The 23,138-nt window shown below is 48.5% G+C and overlaps 1 protein-coding gene across 2 annotated transcripts; it reads left to right on the forward strand.

Annotated features, from left to right (window-relative positions):
* Positions 1 to 724: 724 nt before the first annotated feature.
* NFE2L3 (NFE2 like bZIP transcription factor 3) lies at positions 725 to 22,819 on the forward strand (the record flags this gene model as incomplete). Of its 2 annotated transcripts, XM_081102813.1 has the most annotated exons (4): positions 725 to 1,291; positions 13,250 to 13,417; positions 18,946 to 19,029; positions 20,002 to 22,819. In XM_081102813.1, 4 exons carry the CDS (start codon positions 725 to 727, stop codon positions 21,256 to 21,258), a joined length of 2,076 nt encoding a protein of 691 aa, XP_080958939.1. In that variant the 3' UTR covers positions 21,259 to 22,819. The 2 variants fall into 2 exon arrangements, with proteins under 2 accessions (XP_080958939.1, XP_080958940.1); XM_081102814.1 differs by lacking the exon at positions 13,250 to 13,417 and having other exon boundaries at positions 20,002 to 22,813.
* Positions 22,820 to 23,138: the final 319 nt, after the last annotated feature.

Genomic DNA, 23,138 nt, shown 5'->3' on the forward strand with positions numbered 1-23,138 from the left:
TGAGGCACAGGGAAGTTAAGTAACTTACTCAAAGCCACACGCCTGGCAAGCATCCGAATCCAGGGATCAGCCTCCCGAACCCACTGCGGGAGCCCAGTGTTGTCGGGTGGGTGGAAGCCCTCTGCATGCTGCCTGTGCCTCGACTTGTCCCCCAGTCTACACATCCTGCCCCTTCCCGCCGGCTTCTCCCTGACCCCTGACCCCTCACTCCCACCCGGCATTCAGCCTCGACCGCCCAGCCTACCCGCACAAGGTTGGGAGCCACTGAGCGCCCACAACCCCTGCTCCCAGAAAGCTTTGCGCTCCCCGGGAATAAAGAGCCTTTGAGCTGGGGAGCCCCGCCCCGCCCTCCGCAGGCCCCGCCCACAGGCCCGGGCCCCCGGCGGCAGCGGGCGTGTCCCCGGCGGCTGCGCCCGCGGCCGGAGGCGGGGCCTGGCCGAGGTGCGGAGCTGCGGGGCGGCGGGGCCGGCGGGGCCGGCGGGGCCGGCGCGCAGGTGGCTCCTCCTCCGTCTCGCCTGAGCTCGGCCCGGTGCGGACCGGCGAGGGATCGCCTTTGTGCGGGCTCCGGGGATCCGCGACGGCCGCTCGCGTCCGGCTCCATTGTTTCGCTTCTGTGCCTCTTCCGGGCAAGCGTTGGCTGTGCGCGGGGCCCGCACGTGTCGCACGGCGGCTGGAGCCGGGGACCCGCGGGCGCCGGCTGGGGCGTCCCGGGCTGCGCCGGGAGATGAAGTACCTGAAGCCGTGGTGGTCCGACGGCGGCGGCCTCCTGCACCTCACCGTCCTGTTGAGCTTGGCGGGGCTCCACCTGGACCTGGACCTGGATCTCTACCTGCTGCTCCCGCCGCTACGGGATGAGCTGCTGCTTTGGGGAGGCCAGACCAGCCCCGCCTACGCGCTCAGCCCCTTCCCGGCCTCAGGAGGGTGGGGGCGCGCGGACCCCCTGCACCCTAAAGGACGGGAGCCGGACCCCGCGGCGGAGCCCGAGGGCCAGCTGCTCCGGGAGGTGCGCACGCTGGGGGTCCCTTTCATCCCCCGCACCCACGTGGATGCGTGGCTGGTGCACAGCGTGGTGGCCGGGGACACCGACGGGGCGCACGGGCTGCTCGGCGCCGCCGCAGCCTCGTCGGCCGGAGGAGTCGGCGCCAGCGCGGACGGCGGCGGCCAGGCTGCGCTGGGGGGCGGCGGGGACCCCCGAGCGGCTCCGAGTAGCCCCCTGGCCGCTGGGGAGGAGGAGAAGGCACCCGCGGAACCCACGGCTCAGGTGCCGGACGCCAGCGGACGCGCGAGCCAGGTAACCGGAGAGCGAGGACGCGGGCGCGGCGCGGGGTGCGCTGGCCGGGAGCCCGCGAGGGTGTGAGGCACCTGGGGAGGGGACACACCGCTGGCCTTCCCCCCTCCGCCCCTGGGTGGTTGCAGGGTCGCGGACGACTCGGCACCTCTCCTTTTCGTGGCTCTGAATGAGGCTATTCGTGCCGTCCGTGGCTTTCGGGCTTTTGAGAAAGAAGTGGGTGAAGTCACCCGTTTCCGCTGTAGGGGACACCTTGATAGCTCTCTCGGGGGGCTGGGGCCGGGCGGGATGCTGGTAGAATGCTTGCCTTCTGTCTTCCCTGAGTACCTGTGTACCCCGAGTTGTCTTTTGTCCTGGAACCCGTGCCGGACTCAGAGGAGCGGAAGGAGGACTTGGCCCCCGGGAGGACGCAGGTTTCTCTTTAGGAACCACGCTCCCGGCCTAACGCGATGGCCCCCGCCCGGGTTTTTAACCCCGTTGAGTGCATTTTTGCTGCTTCCCTGGCCGAAGGAGCGGTGGACAGGGTCCAGGCGGAGGCCGGCCGGCCCGCAGACCGCCGCACGTGACCCCGCTCCGCCCGCGCGAACGGTGCGCCTCCCTCTTAGAACGCGTGCTCTCGCCGATTAGCATAAACAGGAACCCGACCATCACCTAGTGACTAACGCGTTCCCTTTGGTATGTATATAGGGTCAAACGCTTTGGCTTAACTTTCTTTTGAAACAGAGATCTGTTCATGGAAGTATCTGTGTGGCCCCCCACTCCACTCACTGCCCCTTCCAGCCTCGGGACAACTTGGTACCAGTTTCCACAAAGCGCATCTCATCCACAGTGCCTTCAGAGGGACCTCCTCGTTCTTTCGTGGCCCAAACCTTGGTGTTCACAATTGGTATCGATCAACAAGTGCTCCTTGGACGATGTTTTTGTGGAGTGCAATCTTATGCAAAACGGGGGCCGGGGCTGGACTGGTTTGTTTGCTGCTCTTGGAACTGCCTGGTGTGTAGGCAGTTGTCAGACGAGCTTCTCCACCCTCCTGGAGGGGTCATTGTGCCGGAGTGCTGGGTGATTCACTGTTCCCCAGATCTGAGTCCTTCCTCTTCCTGGGGCTGGAGCGGATGGGAGTTGGTGGGAGTCTTGGTGGGCTTCTGTCTGTTCCCAACAGTGGAAGGTTCTTCCCACCCACTCATCCAATCTGGGCCCTACTCTCCCCTCCACCTCCTAACCTGAGGTGCGTGACGTAACAGCCCACAGGGTGAAACCCAGTGCTGGATGCGGTACCAGGTGGCACCCTGCCCCCTCACGGCTGAGTGCCAACTGGCTGGCAGAGTACACAGGGACCTGGAGGGAGGCAGACAGTTCTCTCTGCAGGACTCCCTCCCCTTCCTTCCCAGCATCACCTGATTGATGCCTGTTTCGACAGGCCAGCCTGGGGGAGTTGGGGGGGGGGGGGAGTTCCAGGGGCCTGGGCCCAGCCAGACCTTGGAGTCCTTGAGCCCAGCGTTCCTAGGGAAGAGGGTGAAGTTCACAGGAAGCCATTCTGGTGGGGCCTCCCCGTGGCAGGTGTGGGCCTGCTGCACCTGGCAGGTGTGAGGATGACCTGGTTATATTGTTTCAGCGATGGTCAGCTGTGGAGCATCTTACTGTTCACAGGCAGCTCACCTTTATCGGCCATGCCTTCTTCACATCAACCTTGTGAGGTAACGGGCCAGGCAGCATTGAGAGTCCCCAGTGCCAGACTTTCAGGTTAGCATTATTATTAATCAAGCACTATTTGTCCTCAGCAGACCGAGGGTTGTATTCAGTTTGTACTTGAGAAAAACGGAGGCCCAGTGAGATTAGGGGACTTGGTTAAAGCCACACAGTTGCCGAAACTGGTTTGGCTCGGTGGATAGAGCGTCGGCCTGCGGACTGAAGGGTCCCAGGTTCGATTCCAGTCAAGGGCATGTACCTGGGTTGCGGGCATGTCCCCAGTGGGAGATGTGCAGGAGGCAGCTGATCGATGTTTCTCTCTCATCGATGTTTCTAACTCTCTATCTCTCTCCCTTCCTCTCTGTAAAAAATCAATAAAATATATTTAAAAAAAAAAAAAAGCCACACAGTTTTAGTACGAGAAGTGGGACTAGAACCTGAGCTTCCTGACCCTGCACTCAGGTTCTCTGGACGAGCGTGCAGCTGCATGGGTGCTGCCCCTCACGCCTGTCCCCAGGCCCACTGCTCTTCAATGCTGATTGACTTTTTTTACATATTTTTTTTTTATTGATTTTTTTACACAGAGGAAGGGAGAGGGATAGACAGAGAAACATCCATCAGAGAGAAACATCCATCAGCTGCCTCCTGCACACCCCCTACTGGGGATGTGCCTGCAACCAAGGTACATGCCCTTCACTGGAATCGAACCGGGGACCCTTCAGTCCGCAGACCGACGCTCTATCCACTCAGTCAACCGGTCAGGGCTCAATGCTGATTGACTTTAAAGAGCAGGTTACACCATCCATAATGCCCAGGCTATCATTTGGAGCCATGACTCTGGGAGAAATTGGGCTGGGAAAATGACAACGGTTTTGCACTACGCAAACCTGGGTCTAGGGCAGTGGTCGGCAAACCGCGGCTCGCGAGCCACATGTGGCTCTTTGACCCCTTGAGTGTGGCTCTTCCACAAAATACCACATGCGTGCGCGCACTTACAGTGCAATTGAAACTTCGTGGCCCATGCGCAGAAGTCGGTTTTCGGAAAGGAGATAAATGAAACAAGTATACAAGACGAGTGTGGATGGGAGAGTTGGAAGCGGTCGACCTCAGCGAACGTACCTCAGTCAGAATGAGGACGTTTTTAGCAAAGGCCAGCTTAGGAGTACCCTAATGAAGTTAATAACAATGTACCTACCTATATAGTTTAAGTTTAAAAAATGTGGCTCTCAAAAGAAATGTCAGTCGTTGTACAGTTGATATTTGGTTCTGTTGACTAATGAGTTTGCCGACCGCTGGTCTGGGGGCATCATTTACTAAGGTGCCCTCATACAGGTCGCTCCAAGCCTCGGTGTCCCATCAGTGGGAGCGTAATGCTTACCTCAGGGGTGTTGTGCCCATTAAATGGGAAAAGCATGTGTGACATGCCAGCCCAGCGCCTGGAATGGAATTGGTGTTCTCTTATTCCGCCTCCATCCTCAACCCTCTCTCCTTAACCTGTCCCCACTCACTTTATTCCCTTTTATTTGTCTGTCTGTCTGGCTTGGTTGTTTTGTTTGTCAAGCGGGTGGCGTGTGTTGGAACCAGACTGCCTGGCTTTGAAACCCAGCTCTCCCACGATAGCTCTGTGACGGTGGGCCAGTTTCTCACCCTCTCTGTGCTGCATTCTCCTCACCTGCACAGTGGGAGTCGTAAGGGTGCCTACACAGAGGGCTGTTCTGAGAATCAGTTCATTCCACACAACTGGCTTAGATCCGTGCCTGTCACATCTTAAGGGCTTAATGACTGTTAGTGACTGTGAACTTCAAAGAGGGGGAGTGCTTTGCCCCATAGACCATCATCGGTTTGTTATGTTTTTAAATAGACCGTTCTGGTGGCTTACGTTTGCGTTGTAGGAAACTCTGGTTTTATAGTACAGTTTTTCATAATTTCTGTACATGTGCAAAAAGATTCTGAAGTCGGGGATTTTCCAAGTATCAAGAGAAGCACGGCTTTGGTTTCACTTCTGCGCGGGGCTCCGCACGGTCTGAAAGCACTGCCCGGAATTCCCCAGGGCAGACACGCTTCCCTCCGTGACCACAGCCATTCACTCACAACCAGGAAGCGCATGTTCTGCGGGGAAACGCATGGGCGAAGCAGAGACACGGACAGTGTCTGCATAAGGGAATGTGAGCTTCCCTGAGGACGGGTGACTGCTCGCAGCGGCTCCCGTGGTCCGGGAGCTGGTGCCGCTTGGAGACCGAGAGGACCTGTGGTCCTCCTGATGTGGTTTCCTGCCCTGGACCGGGCACCCCCTGCCAGGTGAGGGGCCCGCAGGAGCTCTTGGTTCACTTCGTGCAGTGGGCTGTGTGTTTTCGGGTCACGGGAGGAATCTGATACGATCCATACTTGCCTCGAAGAAGAAGGGGAAGAGGAGGGTCCTTGATGGGTAAAGGAAAAATTGTTTTTCCTTTCAAACGCAGAGAGAGTCCCCGGTGCCTAGGCACTGGCAGGTAGATGGGATTTCAAACCCTTGCCAGTTTTAATGCACAACTAGGATTCAGAAATTGTCCGGGGATTACACACTTCGCAGTGCTACCAAGCCGCACAGCAGGCTCTTCTCTTTGCCTCCTGAAGCACCTCTGGCCTGGTATAGGAAGGGATGGCGTAGGTCACAGCATGAGTGTCCTCGTGCCGCCACCTGGGTGGCTTAAGGAGTAGGAGCGTACCGTTTCGCAGTTCTGGAGACGAAGGTGTTGGCAGGGCTGGTTCCTTCCGAGGGCCGTGAGGGAGAGGCGGTTCCAGGCCCTGGCCTCTGGCACTTGGCTGGCAGTCTCTGGCAACCCTCGCCCCAATCTCTGCCTTCATCTTCCGATGGCGTTCTCCTTGTGCGTGTCAGTATCCCAGTTTCCTTTCCATAAGGTCACCAGTGTCGTGTCGGATTAGGGTCCTGCCCTGTTCGTCTTTACTAATGACATCCACAAGGCTTCAGATTCCAAATACGGTCACACTGATAACTTCCACGTGTGGTCTCGAGGGTTCCAGTCCGTTTTGTTACACAGTCACCGGCTCCCTTTTCCTGCCAACAATTGGGTGCTCAGCTTGCTTAGCAAGAGGCTCTACCTGTTGAAAACTAAGCTGTTTCTGGAAGCAGGGTCATTGGCAGCAGGATGTGGTATATGCTCATAAGCACCTCTGGGGGTGGGGGGGGAGGCGGGATTACTACCTTCATGTGCAGCAACCCTGAGGAACTGTATTTCCAACTTTCTCCAGTCAGTCCTTCACCTCGGTTAGGTTACAGGCAGACCATCTCTGCAGTGTCCCCCGTATCATTCTTCTCTCCATTCCCCCCATTTCTCAGCTCATCTGAGATCATCAGAGTGCAGGGCCCAGGCCCTGACTCAGAGGCAGGCTGGCCTAGTGGTCGAGTGCTCCAGACCGGAGTCAGACCAGCTGCAGGGGCCGTCGATCTCGGCCCCACCCTGACCTGCGGTAAGAGCGGAGCACACTTCTTAACCTCTCTGCACCTTGGTTCCCTGTCTGTACAATGGATGGGAAGAGGGCCTTGGGGAGCTGTGAGGATTAAAGGAGATCATGCAAGCTCAGCGGGTTGGTACGTGGTAAGCCTCCCACGATGTTAGCTCCTGCTATTGGTTCGGCTCCCGGGGCTCTGTGATGCCCTTTCCCCCATTTATTTCAGTCCGGTCTGATGCCAGGCGCAGGTTTCTGAAACATGCCTTGGTTCTCTCCACCGTCATTTGGAGAGCCTCCCCCAGGAGTACCAATCTGATATTTTGTCATCAAGGCTCTCCATGTGGCCAGTGTGACCCGGCTCCGTCGCTGACCTAGCTGAGCTCATCCCCCATGATCCTCTGCCTGGAGCCTTCTTTCCAGCTGAAACTTTCGCCCTTTCTTTTCCCAGACAGCCTCCTGCTTTCCTGCCTCTTAATCTGTTACCTTTGTTTGCCCAGACTCATGTCAACAATCACCTCATCTACAGGCATTTCCTATTCTGTCCTTCGAGCCCTATTACACTCTAGAATATTTCTTTTATGGGACTTGGCATTCTCTACTTTTTTTTTTTTTTCCTTTCATTTTAAATTGTCCTTTTGTGCCTTTAAGAGCCAGCCCTATACTCAGGACGGCCCTCCTTCACCATGAGGGAGATTGGAACAGAGCACAGGGGCGCAGAGAGCATACAGGCCAGGACAAGTGGCACTCTCTCTGTTGCACGGCAGTGTCTCGAGTGTGGAAACCGGGTCTTCACTTTAACCCCCAGGTGGCACCCAGGACGGGGTGAGGAACGCAGGCGGGTGCAGCCAGCGTCTGCTGAGCAATTCTCATCCATCCCTCCATGTTGGCTTGATACCATGAACTTGAATATGTCGTGGGTCCCTTCATGGACGGAGTCCAACTAGAAAGTAGGTCAGATCCAAATCCTGATGGGCCATCTGACCACTTAATGCCAATTTGAGTGGATGGGGGCAGCAGACTTTCAGGTTGGCATTATAATGAATCAAGTGGTGAAACAGGATTGCCCAAAGTTACACAGCAAGTTAGCGCCCTTGCCCAGAATAGAACAGGTTACTGTTCTTAAGCACTGAGTTAACCCTACTTCCCACCCACTACAGAACGACGCGCTATAAAAACAAGCTTCTCTCATACATTTGTGCCTTTCAATCGGAATAGTTTATTCTCAAAATCTAGCTAAGGATCCGTGTTACTATTCAAATACACTGGTGGGCAGCTGACGCTGGGGAGGCTCGGGTACACACCGGGGTTGTTTTGGGTTCAGTTGCAGGTGGTGGAGGGCACAGTATAAGCAGTGGCATAGAGGCTTGACCTGTGGTCACAGGGGTATGACCTTTTGAGATTGTGTATGACTATCAATAAGGGCTCTCCAAGGAACAGAAGCAGTAAAATACGAATAATATATATTATACCAATATAACTTGAAGCTATGGTACACACACACACACACACACACACACACACACACATACATACGATTGATTTCAAGGCAGTGGCTGCCACGGTTGTAGAGGCTGGCAAGTCCGAACTCTGGGGTAGTTGGAATTCAGCAGGCTTGAGGCAGGATTTCCTCTTCCTCAGGGAAACCTCCCTCAGTTTTGCTCCGAAGGCCTGTCAACTGCTTGGGTGAGGCTCACTCAGATTATCGTATCGAAGATGATCTCTTTAAAGCAGTGGTTCTCAACCTTCCTAATGCCGCGACCCTTTAATACAGTTCCTCATGTTGTGGTGACCCCCAATTTCATTGTTACAAACTGAACATAATTAAAGCATAGTGATGAATCACAAAAACAATATGTAATTATATATGTGTTTTCCGATGGTCTTAGGCGACCCCTGTGAAAGGGTCGTTCGACCCCCAAAGGGGTCGCGACCCACAGGTTGAGAACCGCTGCTTCAAAGTCACCTGATTGTAGCTATCAGCCACATCTACCAAATACCTTCAACACCTCGTTGGTGTTTGATTAAGCAGCTGTGTACGACAATACAGCCTAGCCAGCCACATGCCACGTTAACACGCACAGCTGATGGTCACACCCTCCCCGCTGCATTCTACCCGGGCAGCCTTTCTGGAAGAGCTCTGGTGGGAATTAAATAGCACGGTGCGTTCGTATAGTTCGTGGCACGTTATAGTTCAACAGACGCTTTGCTCTTATTGCCCCAAAGCTGGGGGTTGAATCTCCAGGAAACTCCTGTCCTGCTGGGTCATTCTGGAACTTGCTTTGGTTCCAGACAGGAACCCTTCTGCCCCCAGGGTGGGAAATCATTCGGGAAACGATTGACCAGCATGGGGATGTTCCAAGTGGAGATGGTCAGACTGAAGAGGGAACAAGATCGCCAGCTCAAATATTTGAAGAGCTGTGATGGGAAGGAGGCCCCAGGCTCTGGAGGAGGCAGAGCCCTTCTATAAATATTTCAGTATACATTCCTGAAATATAAGGACTCTCGTAAGTATAACCACAATGCCATTAGTACACCTAAGGAAAATCAATAATTCTTGGTATCATTAAATATGCAATCCGTATTCAGATTCCCCAGTTATGTCATGGGCAGTTTTCCACAGGTGGTTTGTTGGACTCACGATCCAAACGGGTTTCATACCTTGTGTTGTGGCCAGCTGTCCTGCATGATAACGTGATCAGACAGCAGCTTCATTTATTCGCATGGAGCCAGCTCTTCCCACCACTGCCGGTCTCCTGTGTGTGACACGGTGTGAAGCAGGTGGGAGCCGTGTGAGTAGTGGTGGTTCCGGCGGGAAGCAGCCTTCGCCCTAGATGGCTCCCTGAAGGGACTTCATGAATGACTTCTGGCAGGAGCAGGCAGGGGTGGGGGTACCCAGAGACTACCAGCAGGCAGGGGTGGAAAGAGAGTTAGGGGAGCTCAGTGAGGTGAGGAGGAGATTGGAAAAGAAATGCCTTGGCCTCCCCTTTGCCCTCCAGTCTCCTGCTCCCTCTCCCACTGGTGAACCCCGCCCGAAGCCAGCCTGCACAGGAGCCGCCAGTTTTCAGGGGACAGCTTCTGGGAGATACCCATGGTTCTAGAGGCGCAAGCAAATAGCAAGATAGCGCCTGAGAAATGGCTCTGAAGCAGAAATGCCTGCCACCAAATCCTGATTCTATTGCGTGCCAGCTGTGTGACTTCAAGGCAAGTTGCTGGAGCTCTCTGTGCCTCAGTTTCCTCCTGTAAGAATGCTGAGCAACGTAATTGAGATCATGTATGTGGTGCCTGGCCCTGAGTGAGCACTCCATAAATCTGAGCTATAATTATTATAAGCTGCCATTAAAAACCACCCAGGCCAAACAGGACACCTCTCTCTTTCTCTGGCTCCTCGAGTCTCTGAGACCCGATGACTCCAGCTTGCCTCCAGCCTAGAGACCAGTCTCAGAATTCTCTGGCCTTCACCCCTGTCCCTCGGATGTCATCTTCCTCATCGGCACCACACCGCTCTTGGTCGTTGAAGGTTCCTCCGACCTAAATGCCAAAGCAGGTCTCAGTCCTCCCTCCCCCAGACGAGGAAATGGAAGGGCCAGCAAAGCCAGCGGGGACTGTGCACAAAGAGTGTTTTCAGCGTCAACCTCGCCATCACAGTATTCAGGGCCCAGTACGGACTTAGAAATCAGGTTGCCGGTTAGCAGAGCTTCGGAGAGGTAGCAGGAAGAGAAAAGCCTGGCTCCTTTCTTCCCCTCCCCACTGCCTTCATCAGCTCGGCAAGCCTTCCCACGGGCTTACATCCGTGGCAAAGGGGATCTAACAGCTGGGGGACACGCGTCATACCTTCACAGCCCAGTAGGAAAGAAATGATCCAGATAGTTGTAGTTTTAGATAGAATAGGATAAGTGTCATGAGAGGAAACGCGGGGCCGTGGGATTTCAGACACAGGAGAACCCGGTTCTGGCCGAGGGGCCCACGCTGAGGCTGTGGATCCGTGTGGAGGGTGAGATGGGGGTCTTCCCGTGGGGGCCGGCCTTTCCAGCAGGGGCCAGTTCAGAACAAGTCACTGGATTTCTCGTTGTGATTCGACCCCCAGCTCAGGTTTACGATGGCTTCCTATGGCAAGCGTGGAAACTTTCTTTTTTTCTTTTTTATTTTTATTGAGTCCCAGCCTCACAAGAGTATCACCTACGTACAAATAAAAAGTAGGTTAATGATGGGTTTCATGTACCCAGTCTTTAAATTAAGAGCATGGACCATAACTCTGCAGTGTACTCGTAAAACACATACGCTCTATCTCAGCCCCATGTCACTGAGTTGAGAAAAACAGGAAAAGAGAACAGTAATTACTGGCCACCAGTGGCTGGCATCGCTTTCTCTTGACATTCTGATTGAGTTGCCAGCAGTTAGGCGTTAATGGCAACTCTTCAGAATCAAAAAGCAGTTGAAAGGAGCAATAATGTCTGTACAGCATCTTAAAATGTAAAACGTGCTTTTTCTCAACTAATTTCTTAAAATGTGAATTAGAAAATGTCTTTTCACAGACAAGGAAACTGAGGGTCAAAGTGGCCCGCAGTCACACAGCCGGTAAGAGTAGGATGAGCCCTTTTAACAGCAGTTTTGGGGCCTTCGCCCTCCTAGCCACAAGGCTTTGGTGGGGTTTGCAGACTCTGCCAATTATGTTCCAGGCGTGATAGTCCTTTTTCACTTTCTAAACGGATATAATGTGGATCCTCCACCCCTCCTGCCTTCAGGTCCTGGCCTCTCCCCTCTCCCCGCTGTTGTAAATTGGAAAGGGGATGCTGAGGCTGAGTTGAGGGGGCAGAATGTTCATAAGGAAGTACCTAGGCAGCTACCGCTGTGGAGGGGAGGAACGAAAGCGGGATTGACCGGAAGCAGAAGCCAAGCTGTGATGCAGGTAATGAAACCAGCAGCTTGAGGGCTAAAGTGGCCCACATCACGATTGTCCCACACTGAGCCAGGTGGCCAGGCCTCTATACCCTCCCTGTCCAGTTGACAGAGGGATCTGAGTGCCCGGGAAGGGTGTGACCTTAGGTGAAGTCGCTCCCAGCAGTTGAGGCCTCTGTGAAGGCACAGCTGGAAGTGGTCCCCCCACAGGTCCCCAGCAGCTGCCCCTGCCCCTCCTTGTGCATCACACTCGCCTGGGGGAAGTCCTCCTCTTGCTCACTGCTTGCAGCACATGTTTCTCCCAGCTTTGTGATAGGCTTGCAGTAACTGACAGCTGAGTGACTAAGTGAGGGACTGGCTAACAAGATATTTATTGACTACGTAACCCTGTGCAAGCGAACGTTTCTCTCTTCCCCAGGTCAGTGGGGTTCAGTCTGCCATCGAGGTTCTTGGTTGATATGCAGCCTCCGCTTTCCCCTGTGGCCTCAGAGACAGAGGGACCATTTGGGACAGTCTTGGCGTATGCCTGTTGTCCAGCTTAATTGTTTCTAGCACCTTCTTACCCTCAGAAGTGGATGGGTTTGGGTGATCAGTTATGTAGCTATTTATTTGTACCACTGGAGCCTGGGAACTGGAATGGACCCTCTCAGAACTTCAACACTAGAGCAACCCGCCCCGCCCCAGGGCTCACCTTCTGTCTCTTCTGCTTCTCTCTAAGGGCCAAAGAGATAAAGGAAATGACAGGCAACAAAGCTCAAATTCCCGCTCTGGGACTTGGCTCCTGGGCTCCTGTAGCTCCACCTGCCTCCATCTTTAAGAGGACTCGGGCCTGGCTGGGTGGCTCAGGTGGTTGGAGTGTTGTCCCCTACTCCAAAAGGCGGGCAGTTAGATTCCCAGTCAGGGCACATAAGCAGGTTGGGGGGTTCAACCTCTGTTGGGACGCATGTGGGAGGCAGCCAATCGATGATTCTCTCTCACCATTGATGTTTCTCTCTCTTCTCTTCCTCTCCCTTCTTCTTTGAAATCAATAAAAATATATTTTAAAAAGGTCACTTCCACCTTATTCTGTTAGAAGCAATTCACTAAGTCTAGCCCCCACTCAGTGGGAGGGGGACTAAGCTTTAGCTCCTTGAGAAAAGAGTGTCAAATTATTTGTGGACGTATTGTAAAACCACCTTACTGGTCAACGTCCATTTCTGCTTTTTAAAAACACCATTCAGAAATAAGAATAGGTAGATCTTCTACCCAAATCCTCAAATATTTTGCATCCGCTTGAAATATCTTGAAATAAAGGCTCGATGTGTTTTTTCTTTCAAAATCACTCCTGCCCCTGGTGCTTTGGAGTTCATCCTGCCTTCCAGTGGGCCTTGCTCTGCAGTTGCCCTTTCTCCGAAGTCATCCCCTTACGAATGTACTCTAGTGTCTCTCATCTTCAAAACAAAACTCTGCCCTGACCCATTTCTCCACTTCATAGCCAAAATCCTTGAATCAACTGTACTGTTTCACTTGTCACCTCCCATTTACTCCCCCACACAGTATCATTTGGCTTCCTCCCTACACTGATTTTTCAAAGGCCACCAACAGACTTCCTATTGCCAAATCCAATGGATACTTTTGTCCGTCCTTGTGCAACCCCAAGCAGCATTCGTTGCACTCAACCACTCCATTCTTTTGAAACACTTGGACCCATGGACATGGCTGTCCCGGGCTCTCGCCCACCCCACCTCACTTCCTGTCGCGTCTTCGAATGGAGGCAGCAGGACTATTCAGCCCTTGCTGCCTTGTGCTCTCCTGGAGTCCCAATGGTTCCTGTGTGCGTGGGTTGATGTATTCCCCATTTATACCTCCAGTTCAAACCTTTGCTATAAATTCAACTTACTTGATGGAATATGGATTTCTACTTAGAACATTTTTTGGGTATTTTTATAGGAGAATGAGGTATTAAGAGCTACGGGTCACAGTTCCCAGCAGGAGGAAAATGAGCAAAGGGTGTCAGCCCAGAAGGACAAATCACTACAGCAGCAGGGTGAAGATGAAACTAACACAGCAGATACCCCCGAGTGGGAGGCAGAAAAGACCACTGACACCAGGAATGAGGTAAGCTTGTCAGAATACCCCAGCCTGGCCATTCTGGCCGAAAGGGAGATTTTCTAAGGCTTTGTCAGTATGTGTTGAGAATGAATTTTGTATATACGTATGACCTACTCTAAGCAAATCTGATATATGGAAAACACTCAGCTTTTGTTTTTTATTGTCGGAGTGGTTATTTGGTTTACAAAGGAATCAACCCATAGAATTAGTTAACTCTGTTTAAACTCAAGATAGTGTGTGTGCGCTCAGGTGTACCCCCAACCCCTCCAGGAACCTGCTAGCAGGTTTTATTAGTTGCATTTGCCATGGCAAGGGATAAAGAGATGGCTGATGTCCTGCATCCAGAAATCCTCACCCAGTCCCCTGAGGGCAAAGCACCCTCCCTACCAGCTGGGGCTTGGGCTCAAATCCTCACCCAGCGTCCTGCTGGGCCATGCTCCACGGGCATCTATCCAGGAGCCCATGTTGTACCGCTCCACCTAGAGTTAAGGCAGGCCCAGTGGGGACAGCCTCCTTCGCTCATGTCTGACCACACTCTTGGCCGTGAGAAGAGGAATAGGAGGGTGAACACCAGGAGCCAGGCTGATGGAGTGGATTCTTCTGCAACCTGTGCTGCCCCTTCTTCCATGTAGGCCATACTCTGGTTTCTTCTCAGCCCTGCTGGGGTCCTAGCCCACAAGCCTGGCAAACAAGTGCTCCAAAGACGGGCATGGAGGCTCCAGACTTTAAACCACTTGGCACTCACCTAAAAGGTGTCCCAATGGCTTCTCAGCTATGACTGCCCCAGTTGGAGTTTGGGGCTGTGCTTTGACCCGCCTTGGAGGATGGGAGGTACCAGGCCTTGGCCCTTTTCAGAGTCCATCACTATCTCCTTGACCATGTGACATTACATCAAACGTTACATGATTGATGGAGTGAAATCAGAAAACAGCTTTGCTCTTTGCCCACCCACTGTGCCCCCCGCCCCCTACCCCCAGCCTGTCCTGTCCTATTCTAGGAGAGTGAATTCTTCCCTATACCTGGAGTGAAATTGGGGCAGTCCCCATGACTTACAGATAATAAAAATCTCTCTGATCATCCCACTGCAGCAATTTGGTCAATAATATAATCCAGTGTAATTCTAAAAACTCTGAACAGAAATTCGGCTTCTCCGCTCCTGACTCATCGGCTGCAGCCTGAGCCTGTCCGAGGAGGAAAGTGTGTGTGTGGGTGTGTACACCTGCGTGTGGCCTATTTGTCCTTTCCCCAGCCCTTCCTCCCTGGCTCACTAAGCTGCCTTCTCTGGGGTGTGGTGGGATAATAAGGGCTCAGGAAAGGGGGGTTGACTGGCACTATTTGATACTGGTTTCTCTTGACCATAGGGTATGTTTAAACTGTTTTTGTTGGGTGGGCACTTTCATTCCATAGGTTCTTTGGAGACCCCCACAAATGGGAGTCCTTCTCTTGCCCATCTCTTGACAAGGACAAACGCATCTCCACCTCCAGGTGACCCTCTCCAGCAGCTGGTCTTGGAAACATGCCCCTCAGCCCCTTTGTCAGTCCAATCCTTCCCCTAAGCTCAGCCCTTGCTCAGCCTCTTGTTTCTCAGGAAGCTCTGGACACTCATCTACTGTGTTTCCCAAACTGCAGGGAATACACTCGCCCCATTTCTAAGTGGTCTCCTAGGGTCCCTTTTTGTCCCTCTTAAGGAGAGAGGGGTGAGGAGCTCACTCCAAGGAACCCTCCCAGTTAAGTGAAGACCCCATTCAGGCTTGCATTTCACTTTGAAGGGCAGAGGTAATTGCTCCTGCGTGTGCTTTCACCCACGTCTTCTCCCAGGCCTGTATTTCCTCATAATTTATGTACCCTTGGTGTGGCACTCCCCTACCCTGCCACCCCACCCACCCACCCCCCGCACACACACAGCAGTATTGTCACATCAATGCCAATGAACTTTTATATTAACACAATGCTGAAAGGCATTTTTTCAAAAGGACACATTTCAGCCCACTTTCCACTTTACTCCTGAGTGTCCCAAAGTCTATTTTTTTGAGGGAGAAGATGTTTTTATCGCAGTCTTATCAGTTCATTGTTTTACAGATTTGTGCTGTTGCTTCATTTTTCTCCTGGGTGTGCCGTTGTCTTTGCTCCCTCACTGAGCTTCCCAGAAGAGCGAGAACTGTTTTTTACTTCTGTGAATTACCTGAAGTGACTCACTGCTAGATACAGAGTGGCATTCTTCACATGCTAATGAAGGGATCCAAGTAGGGAGCTTCCTTAGAGAACACAATTTAAATTAGGGAAAATATCAATTCGGACAGAACTTTCCAGAAATACATTAATCACTCAAAGAAAGGCATGTGTGCCTCAGTCCTTAAGTTCAGGTTTGGCTCCTCACTTGCACCTCCATGTGCCTGGTGGGTATGTCTTGTTTGGTTAGCATCAGTTTACAAAATTCTTTTACTGAGATGTTACTTAGTAGGTACTCTGACAGTTTGTTCAAATAGTATTTATTTCCCTTCAGGTGACAATCCTGGGTGATAACTAGGACAAATGACATGGCTTGCTACTTAACCGGGACCTCTTTCTAGCCCCACTGTAGGCCGACTTAGACTGCTGGCTATTAATGAAGAATAAATACAATAAATGTAGGTTAACTGGTCTGAAGAGATTTTCTTACTAAAGACAATTTGAAGTTTACAGTAATGTTTCATCTTTTAAAAGATATGTCATAAAGTGTGTCCACCATATTCTTTAAATATCCTAGTGATCTCTGTTCAAAATGCAATGTATTTTTTGACCCAAAACAGAAGTGTATGTTTGTATTTTATGTTAAGATTTCTAAGAGTCGGTCTTAAGAAAGAAGACTGACCACTCCCTGGCAATCTAAATCAAATTTAATGTAATATGTCTTTTGGATTAATTGTAAGAATAGCTGAGTGTCCATTTTTGTGCAAGATCTGTACTCACCTGAATAGAAAAAACTCAGCAATTAGATTTAGAAATGGATTAACCAAGTTCTATGAAAACAAATGTTTCTAACAGAATGATGTCCACAGTTGAGGCTCTCAGAAACAAGGCACATGCCCATGGATTCTGAAGTGAATGAGGGGATTGTGTTTTTTTAAAAACAGGTGAGGGCAGGTTTAAGGGAAACACTGAGGTAATAGGGAGTCCGGCTCCCAGGGACTTGCAACAACATGAAGCCATAACTACCATTACTACCATCAGGACAAAAGGGGGCCTGGGAGGCATAGAGCTCAGTGAGAGCTGGAATTGATCAGCAGAAGCTATTGTCTCTAAGGTATACTCTGTTGCTCCTCCCATCTCTTGCCTCTGTCGCCTGTGGACCCAACCAGAGGGCTGGTTCAGTAGGGGTTAACACGTTGGCCCACCGCGTCCAGGGGCATTGAAGAAGAGGGAACAGGAAAAATATTTAATGAAACACATTTTTGACTAGCCTGAAGGGGTCAGTCAGTCCATAATTTATTTTAAGCAGAATGATCCTCATACCCTTACTTCTATATTCTAAATATTAAGGCTTTCTTTACTGCAAATAATGTTACTTACCCACCACTAAGGATTGTTTTTGCAGGAATCCAGATGTATGCTGATGTTATCTATTCTCAGACACTTGTGACCATCAGCAAATTTTGGTAAACATTTGGCCAGGACTAAGCAAGTTTGGGGTCCTCAACAGAAGTAATAGAATACTTCTAAAATTTCTCCAGAAATTAGGAATCATTTCAAATAACAATTCAATTGGTGAAGAAGTCCGCTACCCTAAGAATGTATAATTGCCAGTTAAAGAGCAAGAAATCTTACCCACCAATTTAGCTTAAACATTCCTACAGCATCCATAGAAAGCCTTGCATTTATTCCTTGTATTACAGTGAAATAGCTTGAAAACATGGCTTCATAGAACCAAGATGTTTGGTAGGAAAGGAAACGAAGTATTTGTACACACATACACCACAGACCAACTGGTGTGAATCTTCAAAACTGAAAACCCTAAAGTAAAAAGTTAGGGGTAAAAGTGATGCGCAGCACAGGTCAGGAATGTGAACTTACTAACCTGTAATGATAATCGCCATGGCACACCAAAAGCGGTAATCCTGGATAAAATTTAACAGGCAACAGTTTCAGTGCACAGTGAAACTCAAAAGCAAGAAAGCAAAAGTCCACGGATACAAGAAACAAAGGGACTCAAACCTACAATTTAAAATAATTGGGCACCAAACTGAGGAACCTCAAGGAGGAATTGGATCCAGATGTCATGAGAGTGGGGTTAAATGAATGGAAAATACCTCAAGCCTGTGCCTGGGGCACCTGGGTTCCCTGCTTATGAGCTCTTTGGTTCAGGAAATAGGGACTAGGCCAGTGGTCGGCAAACTGCGGCCCCTTGATTGTGGCTCTTCCACAAAATACCACTTGCTGGCGCACACGTACAGTGCGATTGAAACTTCGTGGCCACACTCAAGGGGCCAAAGAACCGCATGTGGCTCACGAGCCGCAGTTTGCCGACCACTGGACTAGGAGACAGAGCAAGGAAACTGCCTACCCCTTAGAAAACAGAACCCCAAATGGGCTCCAAAGCCAGCTATAGAGTCTGATCCAAACCATTACCATCAGGAACCCTGAGCAAAGAAAGCAAAGTTGAGAAAATGATGCAGACTGGTCTTTGCAGAGAAAAACAACTGCTTGATAAGTTGGTAGCCCTTGAAATGTGCGATTCCTACAGAAATAGCTCTCAACAAAGCTGAGCTCTCTGGTAGTCCCAGGAGAGATTAGAAAGCATGAAAGAGAAGCAGTTTTGAAGATTCCAGCAAAATATTTCCAAAATTAAAATGATCCTGACTCAGATTAATGGTATATAGTCCCAAGCAGACTAAATACAAAATTCCAAACATATCCAAGTGAAATGGTAGGACAAGAATTAAAAAAATCATTAAAGTTAGCTGAGGAAAAAAATTGGCTATAAAATGACAGACTGCAAGCAAATCAATAGTAATAAATGCCATGGGACAAAAGTACTGAGGGAAAACCTTAAACCTGATCATCTCACCAAATAGACTATTATTTAAAGATTAAGACAAAATAACTCCAGGTTATAAAAACTAGCACTTACTCCTTGGGGCTCTAAAAAGCTATCAAAGGAGCTATTTCAGCAAAGAAGGAACTCTGAAGGCAGGAGATGACACATGGTGAGTAAATGAGTTGGTTCTTTTGGTACATCTAAATACATACTTGACTGTAAAGTCACAAAATTCTGTAGCAGATTTGGAGAGTCAGCTGTGGAAGGGCATAGTAAGTTGGAACAATTCTAGCCAAAAGCTATATGAAGATGGTTAGGGCAGAAATAGGGGAGGAGTTGAAGGTTCTTATTTAAGGGTATGAGAATATTGATACCTAAAGGAGGGGTATAAAAAACTTATTTTTAGCAAGATCAGGCTAAAAATACAGAGATAAGATCTTGTCCTTTCCAGATAAAACCTAGAGCCCCAGGCAACCACTTCAGCCTTTTAATGACTGATCCATCTTTTGTGTTTTTCTAGAGATATCTAAATGAGACTGACACATCTCTCTCTCTGGAAGACTTACTTCAGTTGCTTTCATCACAGCCTGAAAATTCAATGGAGGTAACTGGAAGATTGGCTTGTATCCTTGCAGGAATATCTCCGCACTGACCTCTCAATAAGTAGAACCTTTATACCTGGATGATATAGTTTAAACTAATTCATTATTACTATTTGAGCACACAGACTTAGGATTACCTTTTATTTTATATATATATTTTTTTATTGATTTTTTACCGAGGGAGAGGGATAGAAAGTTAGAAACGTCAATGAGAGAGAAGCATCGATCAGCTGCCTCCTGCACACTCCGTACTGGAGTGTGCCCCCAACCAAGGTACATGCCCTTGACCAGAATCGAACCTGGGACCCTTGAGTCCGCAGGCTGACGCTATCCACTGAGCCAAACTGGCCAGGGCAGGATTACTTTTTTTAGAAACACTTTGGAGAATTAGCCAAATATGTAAATACTATTCCTCCAAGTAATCGCAAAGCTCTAATCAAATTAGCATAATTCATATTGAATCAAATTTATATAATTCACATAAAATCAAAATGGCAGCAAACATTTGACAAACTAAGCCATATCTTTATTTTCCCAGTAGCTTTGTGTCATCATACTTCATTGGTCTGATCTTTTTTAAAAGACGCACACACACACCCCCAACCAACACTACTTCACTATTGCTATTATCTATGATCCTCCAGTGTGGATTTAGATTGCCAACAGCTAGGACGAGAGTGGCATCTTATACAGCAGTAAAATATACAGTAAGAGTATAACATTAGAATGTTATAACCTAATTACAAATTGCCGTATTAGAACCAACCTTTCCCCAAATATAGCATATCTTGACTTAGGTTCACACAATGTATTGAGTTGCCCATATTATTTAACTGGGTGAAGTTGTTATAGCCAACAGCATATCCCTACTTACACAGAGGAGCAGACAAAACTGAGGAAAGAAAATGGTGTATTGGTACTAGAACTATTGAAATTGAGCTATGTGTATTAAAGTGCTCTTTTCCCTTTTTCAGGGCATCTCCCTGGGAGATACTCCTCTTCTCTCAGGAAGTATCAATGATGGCATGAATTCTTCAGCATACTGCAATGTGAATTTTAGCCAGGCTCTAAGTCATGATGTCAATCTCCATGAGGCCATGTTGCTATGTCCAGACAATACATTTAGAAGAGACCCAGTAGGAAGGACTTCACAGCCACAGGGACCATTTCTGCAGTTAAATTCTCACACCACCAACCCTGCACAGACCCTTCCTGGAACTAATTTGACAGGATTTCTTCCACCTGTTGACCATCAGATAAGGAATCTAACAAGCCACGACCTTCTATATGACCTTGATATAAATATATTCGATGAGATAAATTCAATGTCTTTGGCGACAGGTTTTGATGCAATGGAGGTTTCTCACCTTTTTGGAGAACCCGATTCTGATTCTGGGCTTTCCTTAAATTCAAGCCATAATAGCACCTCTGTCACCAATCCTAATTCCTGTGTGTGTGACAGTGCTATAGGTTCTAGTAGTGACCTTGAATCTCTTTCCCACCATGCTTTGGAAGGGGCTGTAGGCGGCTACTACCCAGAGCCCAGTAAGATTCGTCACATTGATCTTAGTAGTGATTCTACTTTCCACGAGGACCTTGCATTTCAACACATATTCCATAACCACACTTACCACTTACAGTCAAGTGTACCAGAATCCACTTCTGAGTCTTTTTTATGGCCTGGGAAGTCACAGAAAATAAAAAGTAGGTACCTGAATGACACAGACAGAAACTTAAGCCGTGATGAACGCCGTGCTAAAGCTCTGCACATCCCTTTTTCTGTAGATGAAATTGTCCACATGCCTGTTGATTCTTTCAATAGTATGCTAAGCAGGTACTACCTGACAGATTTACAAGTGTCACTCATCCGTGATATCAGGCGAAGAGGGAAAAATAAAGTTGCCGCTCAGAACTGTCGAAAGCGCAAACTGGACATAATTTTGAATCTAGAAGATGATGTATGTAACTTGCAAGCGAAGAAGGAAACCCTCAAGAGCGAGCGAGCCCAGTGTAACAAAGCCATTAATATCATGAAACAGAAACTGCACGACCTTTATCATGATATTCTTAGCAGGTTAAGAGATGATGAAGGTCGGCCCGTCAATCCAAACCAATATGCTCTTCAATGCAGCCATGACGGAAGTATTTTGATTGTACCCAAGGAACTGGTGACCTCAGGCTACAAAAAGGAAACTCAAAAGGGAAAGAGAAAAAGTGAGAGAAGAAATTGAAAATAGACTGATTCCATTAATATGTATAAAGTAGTAATAATGCTATATAGATCACAAACCTTTGAAACTGCTTCAAGGTTTGCTCAAGCATCTTTTAAGCACTGTTACTTGAATCACTTAAGGCTACATTCTGAAGCTTATATGGACAAGTTTAGGACTTCAAGAGCAGACGTGGGAAATCTGGGAAAGCCTCTTCTCCCCGTGAAGTCCTCCTATGTTATGTGCACAATTCATAAATATGTACAGAGTAGGTGACAAAACCTTGACAGGACTATCTACTCACTTTGGTAGCCATTTTCTAGTAATATGGTCACTTTAAACATTAACACTGGGTGTAATTATTTTAAAATGTATTTTAGTTTTTAACTTGAAGTGCAAAGTAGCCTTAACATTCTTTTAGTTAGCACTGAAGTATAATGAACTTTTCAAAAGTTATTTTATTAATACTTAAATTGTAACTTTCTCTGTGGAAATGAATTTTATACTTGAATTTCTTTAAAAAGTTAACTTTTCCCTTATATACAGAAATTCTAAGCAAATTTACCTTGGCTATTATTTCCTCCAAAATACCCATTCAGAAATACAGGTAAATATCTAGCAAAATAGGGCAGCATATTAAGACTCAATCCAAGTTGAACTCAACATAGTCTGTTAAACTAGTAAGGGAAATCCCCACTTGGACTTAATACTATGTGAAATAAAGACTATAAATGGCCAAATTATAAACCATGGTGTCAAAAAAAGAAATGCATTAGGCCTTAATGGCTGAGAACAAAGACCTCTACAGTCACAGGTTTTAGAGATAGAGCAAGGCTACCAGTGTATAGCTCGTCACTGCCAGGCAAGTAAGGCAGCCTGTAGGCATGACCTCACATCCATTAACAGATGTCTCACCACAAAACTCACATAGATTCATGTGAAAACATTAGAGGCCATACATGGACACACCAAACGGCAGGGGAAGAGTCGATGAGCATAGACTACAACCAAAGAACTGAAAATACTAAAACCACATGAAACAGGACAGTAAAATAAACAAGTGGATGGACTTGAACGTAAAAGCCACTAATCCTAGAAATAATGGAATTTAACATGAACACTTAATGTTTGATTTCAAAATAAGGTTGTCAGATGAGATTTGTCTAACAATGTAAAAATCAAAAGTCAAAGTATTATCTTGGTTTGCAAAAATGCAGTTTTATAAGAGTGGATTTTTTATAATAAACTTTTCTCCACTTTTAATTGGGCCTAACCATTTCTTTCAAACCCTAGATTTTGCCACAATGCTCCTAGATACATCACTCTTCAGTTTTGTATAATCACATTAAATGTTGATAGGCTGGCTCTGCGAAGGAGTACTCTCTAGATGTCTGTTATTTAAACCAGTTTTAGGGCACTTTATGACAAATGACTTCAAATCTACAATGTAAGATTCTACAGTACTGATTTACGTTAAGACTTCAAAACTGTTAATCCTATTACTCAAATATTGTCTGTCAGACTCTCCAAATCCCTGGGACTACCAAGACCACAATAAAATATAGGTGGACATCAAATCGGCAAAAAAAAAAAAAAAAAGGCATGTAGTGGAGCTAGCTTTTTAACAACAAAACTATCACTCTTGAAGTTACTTTGGTCCATTATGACCTAAGGTCAACAAGTCAAACCTCAAATTTCCCGTTACCCCACACAATTAAAATCATATTCAGGGTAAATTGAAGCTGCTTACTCAACTGTCATTGACAATCCAGTGTTAGCAATGGAAATCTCCAAGATTTTAGTGTGAAGTCTCTTTTAAGGAACATAACACACACAGGTTGACTTAACTGCTTTACTAGTTCAGTAGTCTCTACATGTTATTCTGAATTTGAGGGTAGTTA

The sequence above is a fragment of the Myotis nattereri genome (assembly GCF_964212035.1).
Source record: "Myotis nattereri genome assembly, chromosome: 11".
NCBI lineage: Eukaryota > Metazoa > Chordata > Mammalia > Chiroptera > Vespertilionidae > Myotis > Myotis nattereri.